Source organism: Colletotrichum gloeosporioides (genome assembly GCF_011800055.1).
Source record: "Colletotrichum gloeosporioides strain Lc1 chromosome Unknown consensus_32, whole genome shotgun sequence".
Classification (NCBI taxonomy): Eukaryota; Fungi; Ascomycota; class Sordariomycetes; order Glomerellales; family Glomerellaceae; genus Colletotrichum; species Colletotrichum gloeosporioides.
In genome coordinates, this window is record NW_025544677.1 from 789060 (window position 1) to 810747 (window position 21688).

Genomic DNA, 21688 nt, shown 5'->3' on the forward strand with positions numbered 1-21688 from the left:
TACGGTCTTGGCCTTCTGGGCATCGGGGCTGTGCAGCAAATGAGCGACGGCGCCGACGTTGGACAGAGGAGTCGCCTTTTCTCGCCAAAGTGCACCCAAGACGAACAGCCGCCCTGCCCTGGATGGATTGCCACGGATGAACCAGGCTGATTGGGTGCTTCGGTCCTCCGCGACGGATATGGTCTGGCCACGGCACGTTGCGGGCAAGGTTTGACTCTTTGGGTCGTTGGGGACTGAGGGCGTCTGCATCTGTCTGCAATTGACCGTGTTGAAGATTGATGAGGACTAAAAGTTACAGTCGCAGGCAATACGTAGCTTCAGCCTCAAAGCCTCACATCAGTCAGTGCAGGTGACAGGTAGAGACAACAGACGAACCCAGGGCGCTCTTGAGACGGACGAGAGCGGCTGGGCTGGGAAGAGGAGGCAAGGAGGCAACCACCAGCAGCCAGCAGGTCGGATCACCAAGCCCAGCCATCCCTACCTCTGGAGAGCATTGCCAAGACTCGTCATTCCAGGGCAAATACGCGGGGAGTTTACGGCCACGACGGAGGGGGGCTCGGGCCTGTCACGACTCACGGGCAGTCAAGACAGGAGTCAATCAAGGGAAGTGGGCGACTCTGCTGCTTCTCCTGCTGCAGTGTTGAGTGGTTCAGCTCTCGCCTTGACGATCCCACGGTGGAAGGGTGGATGCTGCAAGAGATGGATTCAGGGGTCGATGAGAGCTAAGACTCAGCAGCGCCTTGGCGATGCGATGGCGTCTCAGGGCCATTTGCGACGGGGCGAATGAGTGGGTTGGAACTGGATGGCGAGACTCTCAGGCCTAGAAAAAGAATTGAGGTCGGTAGTGAGTTGCGATGATCGTCCAAAGGGACACCGGGTTCGGGTAGGAAGGCCGTTGGAAGAATCAGGTACGGATGCTCAAGGCAAAGAACAGCAGCAACAATGGAAGGAGCCGGACAAAGCGTGGCACCGCAGCCCACTGAAGTAACTACCAGACTATCCGTACCTTAAGGTAAGGTTAAGTTGTCGCCTGCATCTGACCTGACTTTAGTCATCCACTCGGCGGTGCCAAAAAGTCGGATACGAAGCGAAGCGAATCGACGTCCGATGGGCTTACTGCTGCAGATACGGTCGCTGGCAATACGCGCAAAAGAGCGCTGGGTGACGGAATGCGAAAAACCATGCAAGAGCCCTTTTCCCATCCCTCTTGTGCTTGTGCAGGAAAAAGCCAAGGCATTGTGTTGTTTATGTGCGCCAAGCAAAGCGATCGGGACAGCCAAGGCAGATCACACGACGGCAGAGAGCGGCGCGGGGCCACCGGTTGCCGCGGGCGAGGTCTCGTTTGCGATGCCGCTGGTAAAACGCCCGACATTCAACGATCGTTTGGGTTCAGACCCAGACGTCTGGGCAGGGACGGGATTGCGTGAGGCTGGGCGTCCCAAGACTTTGGCGGTGATGGGTGAAGGTGAAGATGAAGTGAGATGAGAGTGAAGGTGAAGTAAGAGGATCAAAGTGGCAGTGAATGTGATTGGCTGTGGAGGTTGGAGATGGGAGGAAGGAACGACCCTTCAGTGAAAATCCGGAGGGAAGGCGCAGCTCTCCAGCTCTCTCCAGAAGGAAAGACCCGACGAAGGGACCTTCCCCAGCGCTTTCCCTGTGTTCTGGTTCTGGAACACCAACTTTCATCGAGGTACGTACCTGTCATCAGCAAAACTACCTTAGGTACTCAGTAGGTATATCCACACTGTGCTTGCTCCACTGCAATGAAGCGAAGCCCAGTGGCCATCAATGCCAAGACCGACGGGAATTTGGATGGAACGCTCAATTTCCAGCGCCTCAAATAGGGGGCTCGCGGACAGTGACAAAAAGACATGCTCGCACACAGTACGCAGAGCCAATCTGGTGGGGCTCGCCCAATGGCAAAACAGAAGAACAGAAGCGACCCCCGACGGGCACCGGCAGCGCCAAGACTCCATAAAATTAGCGCACTGCGGAGGGCGACAACCCCCTGAAGACTGCCCACCGGCGCCCGACACCTCCGGATCCCTTCACTTCCTTTTCTGTCTTTTCTTCCCATATCACATCAGGCTCATGACAATCAGTGCAGATACTGAGCAGCGTGTCACAGCTCCAGACTTGCTGTAAGACAAGAATAAACACCACCAGCTTTACACTCTGCGGCAAGCATCCTGTTGGATCATGCCCGACGCTCTCGTCGGCAGGGTTCCTCACACCAAGCGCCATCAACCTTGTCCAGCTGATCCTCCCATCTTCCGAGATTGCATGGGCCGACCAACCCGCGGCCAAGATTCGCCAGGCAAGCCTTTCCGTCACGGCGAACTCTTATTCTCCGGACATGTCACCGCAACTGCTCCGCTCCACACGGAGGCCGGCCGGACGAGATCCGCGACGCTGTAGGGCCAGAGACCGAGTCAAAACATCCTACTATGCCTTTACAATTCAAGCCGCAGAGTCGATGGCAATGACCGAAGACGATGACGAGCAAGTGCTGCATCACATTGCTTCGTCACCAGAGTAACCTGCCACACACGATGACAACTTGCTTTTGAACCCCCACGCTCGCAAGTGACGACCCCCAACCCATCCTGCACTAAACGCAGACTCTCCTGCATGACTACATTCTCATCGTCAGCTTGTCCCAATATTTACGAATACTCTCCGTGCTTACGTGAGAATGAACTTCACAAAGCGTCCTGTTCGGCCGCGTTCCCGTCAAGGCTGGCCAACTGACATCCAAGACATTCCCTAGAATAGTCACCAATGCGTGCTTCGAACTGCCGGCCAAGACCAAAGGGCAAGTGCCAACCTGTTTTAAAGTACCGTGGAATGCTATGCCCATGACCCGGTTCCCACTGGCATGCCCAGACTATCTGCCGTCCGTCTATCCATCACTCATCGCCGAGCATGTCTCCTTCGGACCTCACTTACATTCTCATGGGCCTAGCAAGCTACCAGCTAGCAAACCGTCTGCTGCATTACATAGTCAAGCATTATAACCCTTCGTTCTACGCAACCCTAGAAAAAGACCAATCTTCCAAACTTGCCCCTTACTTCGTCTTTCCCCTCGGCATCCTCTTGACCCTCGTTTCCACGCCAGCTTGTTTGTACGCATACGGCAACACGCCTCAAGAAACAGACATCTTTGGCGTCCAACGGCCCTTCACCACAACCGGCGAGGTCTGCCTAGCTTCCCGCGGCATCCTCTGGGTCTCTGAGCTGCCACTGCTCGCCTACTCCCCCGAATACGTCATTCATCATGTTCTCTCCCTGGGCTCCTTGCTTCTCATTCTCGTGCGGAGCATGCCGCGGCGGCCGATATACCTGATCTACGCGGGCCTGCTAACCGAGCTGTTCTCCGATACCGTTGCGCTTTTGAGGCTGCATGGGCGCCATGCAGGTTCCTCTTCGACGTTTAGAACGGCGATGCTTGCAAACGTTGTGGGCATGCTTATGCTACGGATCCTTCCCATTGTGGTTTTCACAGCAGGGATGCAGAAGACGAGCCTGGACTACGTGGGAGGCATTGTGATGTACTGCGCCTATCTCCTCCGACTGTCGTTCTTGCAACTAAAGATTCTGGGTTTCATCGAGGGCAACTTAGGTCAGAGAGTTCTGGCCTGGTTCTTGGGGAAGTCTGCGAGGCAAGCAGTTACGAACTGGATGCCTCGACCGAAGACTCTCGTCGTTTGTGCTGCAATTGCGATTGCGCTGTCTTCAGCCATTGAGTAGTCTGCCGGTTCTCAAACTGCTATGGCCGAAGTCTAGAGCAACGTTAGGCATCTGCAAACCACAGGCCGCCTCACAACCATGGTCAGGTCACAATTTGAGCCACTCTGAAAGACACATCAAAACGTCGCCAAAGAAGCAAGACAGCATCACTTCACGCGTCACTGAAAGTGGAAATATTCAACTTGCGGAAACAATGTTCCAATGCTTGGTATCTTGAAAAATATGTACAAGCCTGCATCCAGCGGCTGACAGTATACAGAGAAAAGAAGTATTTACTCAAAAAAGTACAAAACATACACTCCCTCCGATCCCCCGCTTAGGCAACGGTGGCACCGGTCAGGGTGAAGGAGTAGTCCAGGCCCTTGTTAGCGTCGCTGTTGGCGAGCTCGAAGCCGCTGTACTGGATGGGCTCCTTGGGCGTGTTGGCAATCACCAGGCTGGCCTCCTCGCCGGACTCGAGCGTCGCGGAGCCGGCGCCGTTGGCAAGCTTGACGTAGCGGCCCTTCTTGGTGCTCGCGTTGAAGAGGGACAGGGTGGCCGTGTACTCGCCCGAGGAGGTGACCTTGACCTCGACCTTGTCGCCGCTGACCTTGAGGGGGATGATGTTGGAGCCCATGTAGCGCGGCGCGCGGGCGCTCTTGACCTTGTACTCGGAGCCGGAGCCGTCGACGTTGGCGAAGTTGATGCGCGACTGCTCGGCGAGGAAGATGTCCTGTGCCTGCTTGTGGCCGATGTCGACGTAGGCCATGCGCGCCCAGTAGGCGCCGACGATGTCGCCCGCGGTGCTGTTGGACGCGACGCGGTTGAGCGTGTGCAGCGGCGTCTCGTTGCTGCCCTCCTTGTACTGCTTCATCATCTGGTGCAGCGCGTCCTTGCCGAGCCCGCCGATGTTGTCCGGGTTGTTGGTGAGGTACGTCAGGAACGGCCACGCCTGGTAGTAGTTGCCCGAGTCGACGGTGCCGTCGACGATGACCTGGAACGAGTCGCCGAGGACCTTGTTGACCTCGAACTCGGTGCGGCCCTCGGGCTGGTTGTGCTTCTCGCGGGCGGCGGCGCAGAGGTCGGACGTCTGGTAGGTGTCCGCGATCCAGTTGGCGACCGTCTCCCACCAGGTGCCCGTCGCGGCCTGGTCGACCCAGGTCTTCTGGTGGTAGTGAAGGCCGTGGCCCCACTCGTGGACGGTGACGCCGGCCATGGTGAGGTAGGTGTCGACGACCTCGAGCCACGCGGCGCCGGAGGCCTGCTCGGAGTGCATCACGCCCGCGGCGCTGTCGAGAGTCTTGACGGTGTAGACGTTGGTCTTGTACCAGGGGCCGGCGTCGGTCGCGTCGTCGAAGGACAGGCCAGAGGAGCGCCAGCCGAGGGTGTTGACGAAGCACTCGTAGGCGCCCTCGAGCATGCCGAGGGCCGTGGTGGCGTCGGTGTCCGAGGCGCCGTACACGCGGAAGTGGGCCGAGTCCTTGAAGGAGCTGCCGCCGGGGCCGGCCGTGGGTTGGGGAGAGAACTCGGCGGGCTCAGCGGCGCGGGCGACGACGGGGCTGCCGAAGCGTGCAGGCTGGGGGGCGGCCTGGACGCCGGTGAGAGCCAGGAAGACGGCGAGGAGAAGCTGGTTGGGACGGGCCATTTTGGACGATATTTATGGGGGTGAGTTTGGTGGGAAGTGAATGTACTTTGTGAATATTGGAAAGAATGAACGAGATCGAAAATGAACGGACTGCAGAAAAGAACTATGCTTTTCTCAATGAAAGGACGGACGATACCAAGAGTTGATGAGATAGGACCTGCTGATCAAGGAGATCTTTTCTCTTGACGTTGCTCGAGGAGCCGCCATCTTTTTAATACAACCAGACGCCTCCATCGCCAAGACCTTCTAGTAAGGATTCATCCCAAAGTGCCGGAGGATTATGACGGGCTCGTTGGTGATGAGCGAGGCCAAGACCGAAGACGGGGCTTTCTGTGTAAGTCGTTTGGGCTGTTGGCGGTGTTGAACACCCCAGGGCCGTGGGGTCGCACCCAGTGTTTCCGAAAAAGTGAAGGTAATTTGCGATGAAACGGCGCGCAAGTCGCTCCAATCACGTTGTTTTTTCGTATTCCGCCCCCTTCACCCCGTCTTGCCCTATTCCGCATGCGGTTTCCTCCTTGCATCGATCTGCCAAAAAGAGAAGTCAAGTTTCATCCCCTAGGCTAGAGAGACTGAAATCTCGTGATTGATGGAATCAAGCTTACTTCTGGAAGGCCGAATACAGTGCCTCGTTCACGGTGGTTCTGCCATTGTGTTGCGATCGTTGCAAAGACGGGCGAAAGGTCGGTTGTCAGCCGCGATTCAAGTCACAAACGCAACAAGATTATACCAATATACGATTCCCCCATAATCCCACATCTTGAAATGACGATGGCCTCGCCTAGCCCCCCGTTGCGTCCAGACCTGACGATGGCCTCATCGCCTCTCCCGTACCGTGCCACCCTCGCTTAAGCGCCGTTGGGCCTGTTAGTCAAAAGATCCTACCAGGGGGCTCAGGTTCCACAACTCTCTGACACGGGCGGCTTGCCAGCGCGACCCCATGGCGGCTGACAGCGTTCGGTTCCCCATAAACGATCTAAATGCTCGGAAAGTTCTCCTGAAGCTTACTGCGTAGGTTGGTTCTTAGTTTACTCAACACTCCCGAGTTCTTGGTATTGAGGCGAAAATTCCCCGATTTTTCTTCTTTGGCTCGGTTGCGGTTTGGGTTGGATTTGAGTGTCACGTGTGTGTGTGTGTGTGTGTGTGCTTGCTTTGGGGGCCAAGCTAACGTCCAATGCACTTGCAATTCTGCCCGTTTCAAACGATCGCTTTGATCATTGAGAGAACGCTGCGGTTGCGTCTTGATTGGGATTCTGCTATTACTATGTATGTTCGGGCGCCGGTGTAACATACCCAAATGATAAAAGGGCAGCATGGGTGCGCTGGGTGCATCTCTCGATCTTTGCGACGGATGCCCCTAAATGCTTAAGCGAACGCTCTCAACACACTCGCAGCCGAGTCATGGCAGTTGTCATTGGTCTCGCAATTTACCCCTTCAATGTTGCGGGATCCCGCCGGTATGAGAATACGGGGGAATAAGGCTATTTCATTACACAGACTTTATTTAAAGTATGAGCCTTTAGTTGGCAAGTCTGCCAGTTGCCTGCCTACCTTAGGCCAAAGACTCTGAGTCCTGTGAGGGAGAAACTTTCGCCTCAAACATCCATAGAAGCACACTTCATTTACGGGAATAATTCCTCCATATTGCCAAGACGACTGCGGCAAAGCCACAATGGCGGTGTCCAGTCCAGACTCCAGCGGTGCTGTTGCTGGAAACATTCACACCTCGTCGTTGGCGATGATGATCAGTCAGTCTGGTCCTGAATGACCAGGTTCTGGCGGAATCAATCGTCGGAACAATCCGCGACTGCAAGGTTCTAGACCAATCCCACTGTTTACAAGTACTGAGTTGATTGCCCACACTCGCCTGGATACGAGGAACTCAACGCCAAACCACCGGAAACTTTCAGGCAACCGGCTTGGTGTAGTCTGTGCAGGACACAATACTGGAAATTGCTTTTCAAGCACTGAGTAATCACATCTTAGAATCATCAAGTTGATGCTGAATCCCGCTCAGGCAGCAACCCCTGAGAAATATCCCTCTGCAGTTCATCTTGTGGTGAAATTCACCCCCACTTGTCGAGCCTTTTCATGTTGGAACCGCCCGGGTCGGGCTTTCTCCTAGTTTCCGATGCTCCGGAGTCCGGATACACCGGACTTTCTCAGGACCAACGACCACATCCAGCGCAAAATCCGGTGGGCTTGTCTGTGGAACACAAGATCGTAACACCACTATCCGTATTGCCGGCACAGAACTAAAAGGTTGCAATAATTTCTATTGTCTCATTAAAAAGGGCCCAAGTTGCGGTTGAAGTCGTGAAGCAAAGATTTGCTCCCCGTGCTGTTATTTATAAGTGAGCGGGAGAAGGCTCTGATTATTTTATTGGAACTAATTCATTCCTTTGTTTCTTTTTGGCTCGTTGGTCTCTCTCTTCTCCATTATGAGCAGCCCACCGTAAGGCAAGTAAACTTGTCAAGTTCAATCAATCAATTATGAAGCTATCGCCAGGCAATTGCCAGGCAATTAAGTCAACTTTGAGCCTCAAAAGTGATCGATGGTCTTGCGAGGGGCGCTGATTGTTAGCCGCATCATCCTCGACCGGTTCGGCATTCTCCTAGAAAGCAGCTCTAACGAAGAATGTATTTGACAAGATGTCTAAGCTCGCCGTCCGAGTTCGTAAAATATCATCGGCAAGGCGAAGACTCATTGAATTTTAAATAGCAGTGAGTCTACATGATGAAACAACTCTGGTGCATGGAGAGATACCTCTTCTTTGACCAACATGCCACGAAATCATTCAGTACTAATGTTACAAAGATGCTCAGGCTGACCAAGTCTTTCTGAATTTAGCGGATGCAACACTACTAGTTTCTAAAGAGAACAATTGTGTACTTAGAAGAGCTTTTAAGAGCTGTGCGTGCCTGATGTCACATGAGTATGATGAGCTACCACGGAGATGCCTTTAAAAAGGCATGACCACAAAATCGCAGCGTTGAGGCCTACCAGTCAAACAAGGAAGTATGCAGAAATCAGCATGAAAACACTGCTCGTACTTCTGACGCGAGATGGATAGTGCCAGTATTAGGTTACGCTGGCATTGTCATCATCCGTCCGAATGTGTTCGAGTCATCATCTCACACACCGCGGTGATAATGGCGAAAACGTGTCGTATCGATCTTTACTCAAACATTGCAACCTTATCTTCTCCCCGCTCTGCTGCACGCCGCTTACGACAATGTTTACGTCAACCGCGCCCATCGACCCACGTATTGACAATCGCGATGCAGAAGTTGGCGAGGACATGTCCAGTCAAAACCGCCCTGCGCCTTGCGCCCTATGCGCCTTAAGATAAGGCCGATCCACCGTCATGACCAAATATCCTCATAATCCACGATGAAGATCTCAGTAGACAAATTACGGATCACTAGTTGGTATGATGCTTTGAGCTGTCTCTTCACGATCTTCGACATAGTCCTCGGAATTCGAACTTGTCCTCACTTTATCAGCGAATATGACGATCACCAAGCCATCCTCATTGAAAGCCTCGGCGCTTGAGATTCAATGGACAAAGGAACCGAAGCCAGTCCCGGCACCAGGATCTCCGGAGATCACGAGCTTGAAGGCCACTACTGACCATATGATCACGGTCTCTTGGACTTCAGCGAAAGGCTGGGATAACCCGAAGCTCGTGCCTTATGGTCCGATTCCCCTGATGCCCTCGGCAAATGTTATTCACTACGCCACCAGCTGCTTTGAGGGCATGAAGGTTTACCGCGGATTTGACGGCCGCCTTAGACTGCACCGCCCGCTCTATAACTGCAACCGCATGCTCTCGTCAGCGGAGCGCATCTCATCACCAGGCTTCGAGCCCGAAGAGTTGCTCAAACTTATTCATAAGCTTTGCGTGATTGAAGCACCGAAGTGGCTCCCCAAAGCCAAGACCGGCTCCATGTTGTACATCCGGCCGACACTGATTGGGACAGACAGCAGTCTTGGTCTCAGGGTCCCGGAGGAGGCGCTGCTCTACATCTTTCTCATTCACTGGCCGTCGCTCAACCCTACGACAGCCCCGAATGATGACAACAAGAAGAACGGAGTTCGGCTGCTGGCTAGTACGGAGTCGACTGTTCGAGCATGGCCAGGAGGCACTGGAGCTGCCAAGGTAGCTGCCAACTATGGTCCGACCATTCAGGCTCAGGGCGAAGCTCGGCGACTGGGTTATGATCAGATTCTTTGACTCTTTGGTCCGGATCGGCAGATCACTGAAGCCGGATCCGCAAACGTCTTTGTCATTCAGAGGGCCTCAACGGGAGCGCTTCAAATGGTGACACCGCCGCTTGATGAGAGGAAGATTATTCTTGCAGGTGGAACTCGCAGATCTATCCTCGAACTGTCGCGCAAGATGTTCGCGGGTGGTCCTGCGAATGAGGAGGCTGAAGAGGTTGAGGTGCTGGAAAGTGACATTACAATGTCCCATATCGTCCGGTCGGTCGATGACGACAGTCTCGTAGCCGTCTTCGTGGTCGGGACTGCCGCCTGGGTTCAGCCGGTGGCTGAGATCATGTTTGACGGGCGCACGATTCGGTTGCCCCTGGGGAAAGTGCCGCATGTGTCATTGCTGAAGGAGAAGTTGGAGAGCATCGTCTACGGGAAAGAGACAAGCCCTTGGGGAGAAGTTATTGATGAGAGCGAATAGTCGACATAGCAGGGCCACTTTAGAGGGAGGTTGGAATAAACCACAGGTTGGCTTCCGAGCTGGTGTCAAAAAGGGAGATGACCGCGGGAAGTGGGGGGCGACTTAACGGGATCGATGGAACGGATGGAACCGAATGGGATTAAAAGTGGCCTCCAGAAGACTAAAAGAAGATTAGAGATTCACCGGTTCTTTCAGCGCTCCGAGAATCTGGTTGTATGGGCCCGGTGAGATGATGGATGAATCGAACGAGGCCGGCTAGTATTTCCCCGATAATGTCAACGGAGAGTCACGATGGTACACGAGTTGTCAAGCTGGCGATCCAGCGAAGGACCATAGTCGTATTTTTCAATACGAATCTCAGCTGACTAGATCTTATTCGCTTGGAGAAGCCCGTGAAAGAGATCGCAAGAGACCGCAGTGAGGTGACGGGCGAGACTGAAGCGAGTCGTAGATAGATGTGCGACCGTGCGACCGGACGCTAAACTGGCAAGTTAGCCGGATTCCTGAATAAGGCACCCCCTAAAACGAAGAATCGAAATACAACAGCTTCGATTCGCGGGTTAACTCTCAGCCCTGGGACGTGCCGTCTTATCCAGAACCCATTAAACGATCAGCGCAACTCGGCTCCTAGCCGAGTAGGATCGTTTGTTTGCAACGACAGCCCGCTTTAACCCAGCGACAACCCCTTCAATTTGTCGCCGGCGAGAATTGCCCCAGCCTGTACGACGGATCATCGAAATAGGTAGTTAGAACATGCCGCTGAAAAGAATATAAGCATTTGAGTGCAACCATCAGTCTTGGCTTTCTTGGCTCACTCTCCTTCAAGACATTGCTTCAATAACCAACCAACTTTTTATTCACTCTTTTGTTTGTTTGAAACTAAGCCAAGATGCGTTCTTCTTCTCTTGCTGCTGCCGCTGGTGCCCTCGCTGTGCGAGGCAAGTACGATGACTGGAAATTCGGCAACATGTTCAACCTCGGCCCCGCCAGCAACGCGATCGCTAAGGCCACCTACACTCTGGTGCCCCCTTCCATCCCCTGCGGAACCGTTGTAGCGGACAAGACTGCCCAGCCTTGGATGTCGATCTGGGTTGGCATCTCCCAGTCCTTGAGCGACGACAGCACGGATCTCTTCCAGCCCCTGCTGAACTGGGCGCCCAACAACGCTCAGGAGTAAGTGATGGCGCATTTCGGGTTAATTATGCTTGGACGAGCTGACGATTTTCTGATAGGGGCTGCCCTGCGGCCAACGACGCATGGTGTGTCGCTGCTAGCACTTTCACCGGAAGTAAGTTATACCAAGCTTGCAAGGTTCCCTAACAATACGGTTGCTAATATTCGCACAGCTGAGCAGGTTGCCCAGAGCTACGTCGCCATTCCCAACAAGTCCAACGTTGACTTCGAGCGTCAGTCCACCTTCCAGTGTCGGATTCGCTGATGTTGAGGACTAACATGCTTGCAGTCACCTATGATGCCTCCAAGGGTGTGACCCAGAAGGTCTGGATCAACGGCGCCCTCGTCTCCCAACAGACCGACAGTAAGATCCTCTCTTCCTAACACAAATATCTTATCCTGACACCAATTGCAGAGGACAAGAACGGCAAGGCTCCTACCTGGATCTACTCCAGCAACGAGTGCTACTCCGGCGCCTGCGGTACCCTTGGCGCCTACAGTAAGCCACCCTCTCGAAAATGTCTCGTGTCGTGGACTTGTGCTAAACAAATACTCGCAGGCTGGAGCAACCTCACTGTCACTCTCAGCGAGGCCGACTCTAACTTCGGAGACACCCTTCAGCTTACCGGCGGTTCCTCCAGCGGTATCAAGACCACTGATGGTGGCAAGACCTGGCACGCCGACTCCATCAAGATCAACGAGGACTACTTCTACACCGATGGATCCAAGAAGCAATGCTAAGCATTGCATCGGCCCAAAGGACTGAGAGCACGTCGTTGATTATCTTCTTCTCATCTTTGACATCCGAGGCTTCGTTGTCAGCCAGCTCGGGGCCTCTGGCCATTATCTTCCTGTGTAAATATAACAATGCATCTTGTACATTATCATCGCTGACGGCCGGGCGTTCTTGCCTTCGTGGATCGAGGCTGGCCACCTGTACCAAGTCTGAGAACACTCCCGAATGAAGGCTAATTTCTTACTGAACATCAAGTAGAATCTTACAAAGCTCACCCTCCTGTAAACAGCTGTCTCGAGCAGTGAACTTTGATTTTCACGTGAAGTCGACAGGATGACCGTCTGAGAATGATTTCAATAATCTCAACGAGTGATGGATGATGCACAGAATCCATCTCTTATACTTTTCCATGGAAGTTGCTTGCGATCTCAAGCTTACATTGCCTCTTCAGTCTTGGTATTAAAATGAGCTCCTGTGGAATATGATTCTCGCCCGCCTAGACCGTACTCTGATCACCCTCCTTCTCAAATAGATCTACCGTGTCCTTGAGTGACCATAAGCATTTTGCTGACGGTGTCCTTGTTCATTGCCTTCTCGGCCTCGCTAAGCGATTGCGCAACCGCGGTGCAGCCACGTGCAACGACATCAGCGCCGTACAATGTCATGGTTTCCTCTCTCATTTCCGTGTCGCCAGTCTTCCTCAGCAGAATTAGAGCTTTCACGTACTTGTCGGAATCGATGATGGCATGTTGAAGACCTTGACCCCGGACTGAGACAGAGTCAGCACGGGAAATAGCGAAGCAGACGTGGTTTTGCTTACATGGGAGCATCGGATGTGCTGCATCACCTGCAAGTGTGACTTTCCCGTCATGAGTTCGCCAGGCTGACGGCAGCCAATACTTCATTTCGTCAATGTAGCAAAGACTTCCGTCCGGTGTCCACTCTATCGCGGATCGGAACGGCTCGCAAAACCCCTCCAAGTCACTTTTGACAAAGTCAATTGCTTCCTGTCCAGCTAGAGTCACGGGCTCTCCTTTCCAGACTTTGACCCAGAACGTCTCCCACGAGGCAACGTCTTTGGGATCATTTACAGCCATGACTGTCACGGGCAAAATTAGCTAAAATCCTCCGGCGGGAAAGAATGGCAGGCGATACATACCACCACAACCAGCCATAACCCCAGAACCAAGCATGGAGGCAAATACTGAGTGTGCCTTCACGATTGTATTGACTTTCTGTTCATCTCCGTACTTAACATTGCAGTTGGCGATCATGAAGCCGGAGGGCACCGGTTTGGCAACTGCGGCATCCACCAGGAACTCCCGAACTTTTGACGACGCACCATCCGTTCCCAGAACATAATTTGCATCGAAGTTTGAATCGTCATTGAAAAAAAGTCGCACAGAGTCGTCGTCGATAATGTCCAGCGCTTTGAGACCTTTGCCCCACTGGATGTCAAGGCCCTCCGCCAGAATCTCCCTGAAGCGACGACGGCTAACTCGCCGGGCGCCGGGAGTGGAGTTCCGGAACAATACCTCGCCAGTAAGGGCGTTGTATCCCAGGACGCTCTCGTCCCAATCATCGAATTGCAGGTGAGGATTGCAGTAAGCCTTTGGAAAATTCTTGACTATGTGGTCGGGGAGCATCTCGGTCAAAGTCGACATTCCCCAGTGAATCAGAATCGTCCAGTCTCTGGGACGCGCATCAATGCTCGCGTCGCGCTCGAAGACCATGACCTCAAATCCGTTCTGCCGATCATCAGTGCGAGAATCTCAAAGAACATGGCATAGGCACCGCGACACACCTTCTTGAGGCCATGGGCCGTGATCAGACCCGTCAACCCCGCTCCGACAATTGCGACTTTGGGTCCGCCATTCTGAAGGCTTTCGTTGGGTGCGTCGACTTCTGGAATGGCCATCGGAGATGTTGGAAAATCACTATTACGGGATCTGAATAGTCAAGGATATGGTCGGTTCGATTCCGGCCGATGGATCAATTGAAGTACTACAGAATATTTCTAGAAAACGATGTGAGGAGGTAAATGACGTCTATGAAGAACGGGCCCTCCAATGTCTCTGTCGTGAGACTTCCCGGTCCCGAGGGGATTCTTCAGACGAAAAGTCATCTCCGAAGCTAGTGCAACACAGTGATTGGTTCGCCCCATCTCCAAGTCCGAACGAGCCTCTAAGGTAGCGTGAGACGATAATCGGCACGGCATCAATAGCTAATAATGGATTGAACTTCCCGGGGTGTCATCCTTTGAATGCAAGGCAGGAGCAGGTGTTCGGCATAGGTCGTAAGCTGGGCATACGGTGCGTCCAGGGGCCCTGGTTTGATAGGTGTTTGCGTTGTATTCTGGCCAAATAGTCGTATTGGATTATGTTGAAGCAGCCATTAGGTGACGGCACCGTCTCTCTACGGGCGATCTTTTGAAGCTTGATGCATTTTTCCTCTGATATCCACCACGTCGAGAATGGCGCTTGCGAGATACAAAAGTACCATAGTCGATGTGAAGAACGGCTGGAAAAGCCACCGTTTATCGGAACTGCTCAATTGATTCCAGCTCTGGTATCTGCAATAGATTCCGTACAGAATGTAGATGTGACCGACAAGAAGCACAAGATTCATGATGAGCCAGAAGACGGTCCGGCAAATCGCGCGACGCAGCCGCGCACGATTTTGTTGGTATTCAGATGTGTCTGCTTTTGTCAGACCCAACAATGTCGAGTTGGCAGCCATTGTTAAAGTCTTTGTTTTCTCGTGGCTGATATCCATCTATGTAACCAGCGTATGTATTGCCGTGCTGATAAGGTAGAGAAGGATGCGCAAGGAGTCGAATACGGTTGAAACGAGCAACTATAATGACAATCGATGAGTCAAGTTTGTTTGCGGAGACCAGCACCACCTGCCTTACGTTGGGAGGACCTCCGTCAATTTATGTTCCTGTTTGCAGGACTGAATGCCTAAGCTTGTGTGCCTTAAGCGGCACAGCAGGCTGGTAGGTTGGTGGCTTAGCTAGCCAAGAAAAGGCACCGCCTAGTTGACACCAGGGGGGTAGGGGGCAAAGGGGTATTAGCGACCGATCGAAGGTTTGTTTGCTACCAATCGATGGCGATTAATAGAAATTAGGATCCCGTAACTCTTCTGCCATCCATGGCTTTAATCATCATCATTCAATGACAAGGTGTTCAATGTCTCAGACTCTCACCGCAGACGAATGCTCTTGAAAATTTCTTGTTGGTTTATCACTACTATATCTCTCAATCTTTCGTTGGAGAACCTGCTTTAGATTACGTGAGTCTGACAATACGTCCCTTGTATCCCGAACTCCGAAGCCCGTCCTTCTATCCCTCCAAGTGAAAGGTGTTGTATTTTGTGTACGTACGCTTGGTTGTTTTCAATGGTTGTGTTGTAGCCCCAGCCGAAATGATTTCGCCTCGAGCCTCTTCATCGGTAGACTCTGTAATAGCTGGAGCAGACCGTTGGTTGAATGGCGGAACGCCATCGCCGAAAAGCTCGTCCATCTGTTCCAAAGTCTTGCCACGTGTTTCTGGATAAAACAAGTAATAACAAACCGCCGCTATCATGTTGAAGACGAAGAAGACGTAGAAGAATTTGAATCCAACAGCCGTAAGGGCTTGTGGTGAAAATGAGACCAGGATCAGGTTGACGGTCCAGTTGGTGAAGGTGGTAAGAGCATTGCCGAGGGCTCGGATTTCTAGAGGGAAAATTTCCGCAGGGTACACCCAACTGATGATGCCAAGCGGGGTGAAGAAGAAGCCAAACACAAAGTTCATGGCCACCATACTCCTCAACTGGTCCGCATTAGACCTGTCCAGGTACTGAAATTGGATCGCGTTAACAAGCAGGGCAGCCGCCAATCCGAGAGCAGAGACGATAAGAGGTCTAACCCTCCCAACGCGATCCAACATCCAAAGGCCAACGGAGTTGTAGATGATACCGAGGGCGCCGTTTATACCGATGATCATCAGTGATGTCTGGGTTCCGATTCCCAGAAGTTCGTAGATGCGAGGGCCGAAATAGTTAATGACGTTAATGCCAGACAATGGAGAAAATGCTTGAAGAGCGCAACCTAACAGCAGTCGCTTGCGCCAGGAAGGACGAGTGAGAATTTCCTTCCATAGGTTCCAATTCTTGTTGATGGCAGACTGTTCACGGACGGCAAGTCGGATTTCGTTGTACTCAACATCAACAACCTTCTCATCTACACCAATGCGTAGCTTGTCTAGTCCTTGACGAGCCTCATCAGGTCGTCCCTTTTCCATGAGCCACCGAGGTGACTCTTGAAGGAAATATATGCCCAGTGCCAAGATGATACCTGGGATGCATTGGAACGCCAGCGGGAAGCGCCCTAGGGTGAGTCAGCAGGTTATCACACCGAAGTTAGCATCGGATCTCACATGAAAAGTCAGTCTTCACGAACGAGCACCCGTAGCCCAACCATTGGGCTACCAAGAAGCCCCAGCTCAGCATCCATTGCAAGAGACCTGAGAGTTTACCCCGATGCTTGGCTTCCGACAGTTCCGAAGCATACATCGGGATGGTCGATGTCAGAATTCCAACAGCAGCACCGCCGATGAACCGCCCGATGATGAGGGTGAGCAGATTCCGAGAGCCGGCCTGGAGTGCAGACCCCAGACCAGATATGATTGAGCCAAGAAATACCGTATTGCGACGTCCCAGCCAGTCGGAAAATAGCATGTTCACCATCGTCCCAAGGATCGCTCCTCCCTGGAACGATGATACTATTCCTCCGGCAATAGCATCAGATGGGTGAAAGTAGTCTTTGAATGTCTGGAGTGCGATGGTGGAAGTGATAATACCGGAATCGAATCCGAACAAAAAGCCTCCCGTGGCCAAGAAAGCGGCCGAGAAGAAAGTCGCATGACGGCCCATCGGAGCTGCGTTTGATCGTCTAACACCAAATTTCTTGGAAGCTGAATATTATGCAACGATAAACACAAAAGTGGACTTGGCACTTCAAGGTCTAAAAGAGAAATATAAGATCAGCTTAACGGTTGGTATTTCCCCAGACCCTCTATCAGCTGGTGTCGTCGAGATGGGAAGAAGGATGAGAAAAAGAACTGGAGCTCATGGTGGTTTTCACATGCGCTCCGAACGGGCCTGTGCGATCAGGTTTCTTGTTAAAGTATTGAAATTTCCTTGCGTGACGTGGACGTTTTAAGCATGAAACTTTGCGGCTCTGTGAGCCATTCACGGTTTCTTGTTTGGAGCGAGCGCCCGAATAGAGTTGCCGTCCGTGATTCTAAATGCGATCATTTCCCCCGCTTGCCGAAACTGTGACCGAAACGTTGTTTCTTCCGACGATCTTCAGACGCATCACTATTCTCGGTGCGATTGGCGTCATTCTATCTGTCATCCGGTCCTCACATGGGAATCCTCGAGGATGAACTGCTTCATGACGGGAGTGTGCTTCCTTCTTCGGTAACCAATGGACATTGTAGTCGTTGATCAATGTTTCTGTGTGGTAGAGATTGATATTGAGAAGGCGGACGCTAGGGACATAAGGTTGTTTTAGCGCGGAGTATTGACAACTGCCAGTTTAAAACGGACAACGGGTGCCCAGCATACTTCCGAGCGGGCGGAGTACGGCGACAAGATTTAAGTCCGCACTTCGCCAATTTACTCCGTGCATGTCACTCATTGCCTAGGCAAACTTTTCACATGAACGTTGAGAGCCTTGAACCTCTGGTGAATTTTCTAATGCAGCAATTCTGGCACAGTTCAGGCCTTTGAAAGCGGCTTGGAGTTCAGCAATGTTTGATTAAACTACTGTTGCATTCTCCGGTGCTACGTCGCGTTGCAGTGTCAACTCAACCTTCGGATGGGCCAGACGACGACATGCATACTTGAAAACGGAGTGAAAGTACCAGTTGACTCGTTAGAGTTAACACATTACATTGGATAACGCGTAAGGTCAAGTCTCACGCCTCTGCCGCAACCATCTACTGTCTGGAGAAATTGAAGTTCCAAGTCCGTCAGGCTAGCTCCATCGCGCTGTACTATCAGAAACGTCTGGCCGCATCGGTGAAGCAAAGCACCGCATCTTGAATCATCTTGAAGTGATGTTCCTGTCCATGAGATCTAATGCTTTTCTGAGCGTCTCGCAGCTGTCTCCCTGCATATATGTCGATCTTCCCATCGTAGCGCCCGCCCCTCTGTGTCGAGCTAGAATTGTGCCCGAAGCGGCGACGCGCATTTCCAAGATGGCGGTAAACACTACCCAGCGGAAGGCATCCGCCCTTATCATGTATGTCTCACCCGAGTTAGGAGACACAGCCTTAAAGTTGTTTCTTCTGTAGGATGTCCATTCTAGCAAACGTGAAAGCACGCCAATGACGATGTCGACTTTTCTGGAAGAAGGGAATGAAAGGAAATGGTGATATTAGAAGGGAGATTTCCTTAAGAAAGCCGTGGCTCTCCTTCCTGTCATTATCCCACTCAAAACACGTCACTTGTCAAAAGCAATGTCATCATCACCTGAAGTAATCGTTGCATTGGCAACCTTGATTATATCCGTGCCGTCCGCGATTGTCGTCATATTCCGATGCATCAAGGGTTACCGCAGACACCGCCTTTCCCACAGTGGCACTCACACCACAAGGCAAGCGGCTTTCGAGACGGTGTGTTCCTCAAAGGTACAAATCGCACCCCATCTGACAGTATAAGTTTATTCGTCATCAATTAGACCGACTCCATGCAATTGAAAGGGAGGGATATTGTCCTAGAGACCTACAGATGGTTTGCGAGCAAACCAGTCAAGCGCGACAGACAGAAGCTCTCTTATTCTGTACCACACGGTTTGTTCAATATACCCCGATCCTTTGTTTGGTACTTCTATATTGAAAATAAACAACTGACGTCTGTCAATCAGCATGAACACTGCGTATGTACGCGTACGAACATGAGGGATGTTGAAATGGGGTTCTCCGAGTCGCTAAGTAGCTGAGAGGGACCTATGCCACGAGTTCAACAGCAGGCATGGGGGCTGGAAACAATTTTGCCACACTCAACTCAACGCTCTGGAGATACTTCATACGATTCCGAGCGGAAGCAGACGACGAAAACAAGCAAGACGACTGGAACAACACCGTACTCTATTAGCTCATCCACTGGGAAAGCAAGACTTGACAAACATTCATAGGAACTCCAGTGGTATAATAGATTCGCTCTGAAATGTATTGTTCATTTAGATTACATTCATCGTTCTCTATACAAGATGCATTCGCTCTTCAACCTTGACTTTCTTCTCCAATCTGTACGTCCATTCACGTTAGGCGCTGGGCTCAGGCCACTCGTAGGTAGACGCCTGAGGGACACCGAAGTTGGGCGTTCCATCAGCATTGGCAGTGATGGGCTGGACCATGATGTAGCGGTTGTCATCACACGCGCCGTTGGCGTTGCTGGTTGCGTGGAAAGTGATGTACGTCTCAGTCTCATCAGGGCTGCGGAAGAAGCTGTTGTGTCCAGTGCCAAAGTTTCCATTGGCGGCGGTCAACTGGCATCCGTTGCTCTTCGTCCATGCCGAGGGCGACGCGGGGTCGGTGACGCCATCCCACTCGAGCAGAGCAACGCAGTAGTCCGGAGTCCAGCAATAGTTGGCAGAGTAGGCGATGTAGGTCTTTCCACCAAAGTAGAGGCCGTAGAAGCCCTCTTGGACCGGGACTTCACTCTGCTCCCAAGCCTGGTCGGGCTGAGAAATGATGGTGATGTTGGAGCCAGCTGAGACGTAGTCATCACCGAGCTTGCGCACGCAGGTGGATTGGTGCTCAACGCCGGTCATGCAGGAGTAGACGAAGTAGTTGCCCCAGTCGTTGAATCGGACAACAGTGCCGTCGAGGGACCAATCATCGGTGATTTGACCAGCATAAGACCAGTCGTCCCAGGGCGAGGCGCCACCTGTAGATACATTCGTTAGCTTCGGAGAGCTTTTTGGATGTGATCAATCATAACCTACCCTGCAGAGCATGCATTCTTTGGCCGTCCAAGTTGCCATCGTTGCCGGCAGTGTAGTAGAGATACCACCTCCCGTCAAAGTAGTGGATCTCGGGAGCCCAGACGCTACAGCATCGCGTGGGGTTCGAGTCAGAATAAATGACCTTCGGGGTGGCAGTCTTGAGTCCCTCGATGGTCGTGGCTCTGGCGAGCTGGAGGTTGGTCCACTCGGTCGAGATCAGGTAGTAGTAGCCGTCAAACCACGAGATCTGGGGGTCACCGCCGCCAGGGTTGCGGATTGGGTTGGTGTAGGCGGCGGCCGAGCCGAAAAGGCCAAAGAGACCGAGCGAAGCAGAGACGATCTTAGACAGGTACATGGCTGCTGTGTCTCAAGGAAGATCCGCCTCTGAAAACTGAGATGCTGGTGCTGAATGCTGCATGACAATCGAGGGAGATCTTAGGCGGCTTTATACTCGCAGAGCAAGCAGACGGCAATAGGATTGTCGACATCATCAGGCGTTCGACCCGTCCCTACCCCTGAGCCGATCCGATGCGCGACTGAAGTGGCATGTGGCATGGCTGGGTGTTGTTCCTGGTGGACTTTCTCGTTCACTCAATGTGACTGGAGCGCTTTCACCCGAGTCAAGACAGACAACAAGGACGATCCGGAGCGACTCCGTACGCGGACCCCATCAATCGTGGGTTTCTGGCAATCACCTCGGGAAAGACAACAATTAAATTGCGGAGAGGCCAAGACCAAGCTAACGGGCGGTGGCCAGCTGATATTGGCCTTGACTACCGGTACCTGCTTGAGGTGGTTACACCGGATTGGCGCGCCAAAGAAGAGGGCGCTGTTTTGGTACAGGATGGCGGGGTTAAAAGCCGCCCATGGGTAGGCAGCTCGCCGTTGTTACCTTAATCTGTGGGGTTCGTCCGGTCACTTGTCAGCGGCTTGAGTGCGGAGGTCCTGTATTTACGAACCTGGTCGCCATGTTTACCCCATATTCATATCCCTGGCCGATTTGCAAGCGTCTGATTCCAAGTTTCTCCGTGGGCGCGTGATTTTGCACCCCGCGCCGTCCCCGGCCTCCCGGGCAGTGCATACGGCAGAGCACCGATGGGGCCCTCACGGCCGAATTGTGCTGACGTCAGTACGATGGGTTGTTAGAAGCTTTGGTGTTCTATCAAAGAAGTCCCAATCAGTGATTAGTTTGCCTTGGGTACGTTGTAAGTTAAGTTGTGTATTGCCTTGGCTCTGGATGCTAAGTGGGCCCTTTGAACGAAGGTCAGTCAGCATCCTCGATTGACCTGATGGACAGCCGCTCAAGAATCAGCATCTAAGCGCTGTCGCTCACCAAATGTGGAGGGGGGAGAAGCGATTGCGACCTGCGTGAGATTTCGCGCAAATGTATTTTCTCATTCACTATCCTAACTGCATCTCTCTTCTTCCTCTTTCCGTCCCCTTTTATCCACCTAAACACATCCACTGCCAAGTCACCGCGTGCTGACCAACTTTCCGAAGTCACCTATTCCAAAATCTCAGAGGCTGGGCGCTCTTCCTTTCTCATTCGCGGTCTTTTGTCACCAACCCGCAGACTTCTCCCCAGAACCATTTCCCCTTCATTGCCAAGTCACCCAATTGGCTAGGCATTACTTCGGGGACCCGTCCGGCTTCCAGAATCCTCGGACAAACAGGTCTCGAGCCAGAAATGTCACCAGCAATAGAGGGTTCCG

At 52.5% G+C, this 21688-nt stretch overlaps 7 protein-coding genes across 7 annotated transcripts; 3 read left to right on the forward strand and 4 right to left on the reverse strand.

Annotated features, from left to right (window-relative positions):
- Window positions 1–2925: 2925 nt before the first annotated feature.
- GCG54_00007284 (uncharacterized protein) lies at window positions 2926–3750 on the forward strand (the record flags this gene model as incomplete). Its single annotated transcript, XM_045407267.1, has 1 exon — window positions 2926–3750. One exon carries the CDS (start codon window positions 2926–2928, stop codon window positions 3748–3750), a length of 825 nt encoding a protein of 274 aa, XP_045266188.1.
- A 316-nt stretch (window positions 3751–4066) lies between these two features.
- On the reverse strand, window positions 4067–5374 carry GCG54_00007285 (uncharacterized protein; the record flags this gene model as incomplete). Its single annotated transcript, XM_045407268.1, has 1 exon — window positions 4067–5374. One exon carries the CDS (start codon window positions 5372–5374, stop codon window positions 4067–4069), a length of 1308 nt encoding a protein of 435 aa, XP_045266189.1.
- A 3509-nt stretch (window positions 5375–8883) lies between these two features.
- GCG54_00007286 (Branched-chain-amino-acid aminotransferase) lies at window positions 8884–10068 on the forward strand (the record flags this gene model as incomplete). Its single annotated transcript, XM_045407269.1, has 2 exons — window positions 8884–9589; window positions 9641–10068. 2 exons carry the CDS (start codon window positions 8884–8886, stop codon window positions 10066–10068), a joined length of 1134 nt encoding a protein of 377 aa, XP_045266190.1.
- An 889-nt stretch (window positions 10069–10957) lies between these two features.
- Window positions 10958–11982, forward strand: GCG54_00007287 (uncharacterized protein; the record flags this gene model as incomplete). Its single annotated transcript, XM_045407270.1, has 6 exons — window positions 10958–11241; window positions 11301–11356; window positions 11415–11474; window positions 11531–11605; window positions 11657–11740; window positions 11801–11982. The coding sequence occupies 6 exons, from the start codon at window positions 10958–10960 to the stop codon at window positions 11980–11982; spliced, it is 741 nt and encodes a 246-aa protein (XP_045266191.1).
- A 519-nt stretch (window positions 11983–12501) lies between these two features.
- GCG54_00007288 (FAD-dependent monooxygenase cctM) lies at window positions 12502–13895 on the reverse strand (the record flags this gene model as incomplete). The annotated part of the gene is made up of 4 exons (XM_045407271.1): window positions 12502–12746; window positions 12798–13076; window positions 13137–13725; window positions 13782–13895. The coding sequence occupies 4 exons, from the start codon at window positions 13893–13895 to the stop codon at window positions 12502–12504; spliced, it is 1227 nt and encodes a 408-aa protein (XP_045266192.1).
- Window positions 13896–15321: 1426 nt separating this feature from the next.
- GCG54_00007289 (MFS glucose transporter mfs1) lies at window positions 15322–16894 on the reverse strand (the record flags this gene model as incomplete). The annotated part of the gene is made up of 2 exons (XM_045407272.1): window positions 15322–16349; window positions 16399–16894. 2 exons carry the CDS (start codon window positions 16892–16894, stop codon window positions 15322–15324), a joined length of 1524 nt encoding a protein of 507 aa, XP_045266193.1.
- A 2398-nt stretch (window positions 16895–19292) lies between these two features.
- On the reverse strand, window positions 19293–20331 carry GCG54_00007290 (Extracellular exo-alpha-(1->5)-L-arabinofuranosidase; the record flags this gene model as incomplete). Its single annotated transcript, XM_045407273.1, has 2 exons — window positions 19293–19918; window positions 19977–20331. The coding sequence occupies 2 exons, from the start codon at window positions 20329–20331 to the stop codon at window positions 19293–19295; spliced, it is 981 nt and encodes a 326-aa protein (XP_045266194.1).
- Window positions 20332–21688: the final 1357 nt, after the last annotated feature.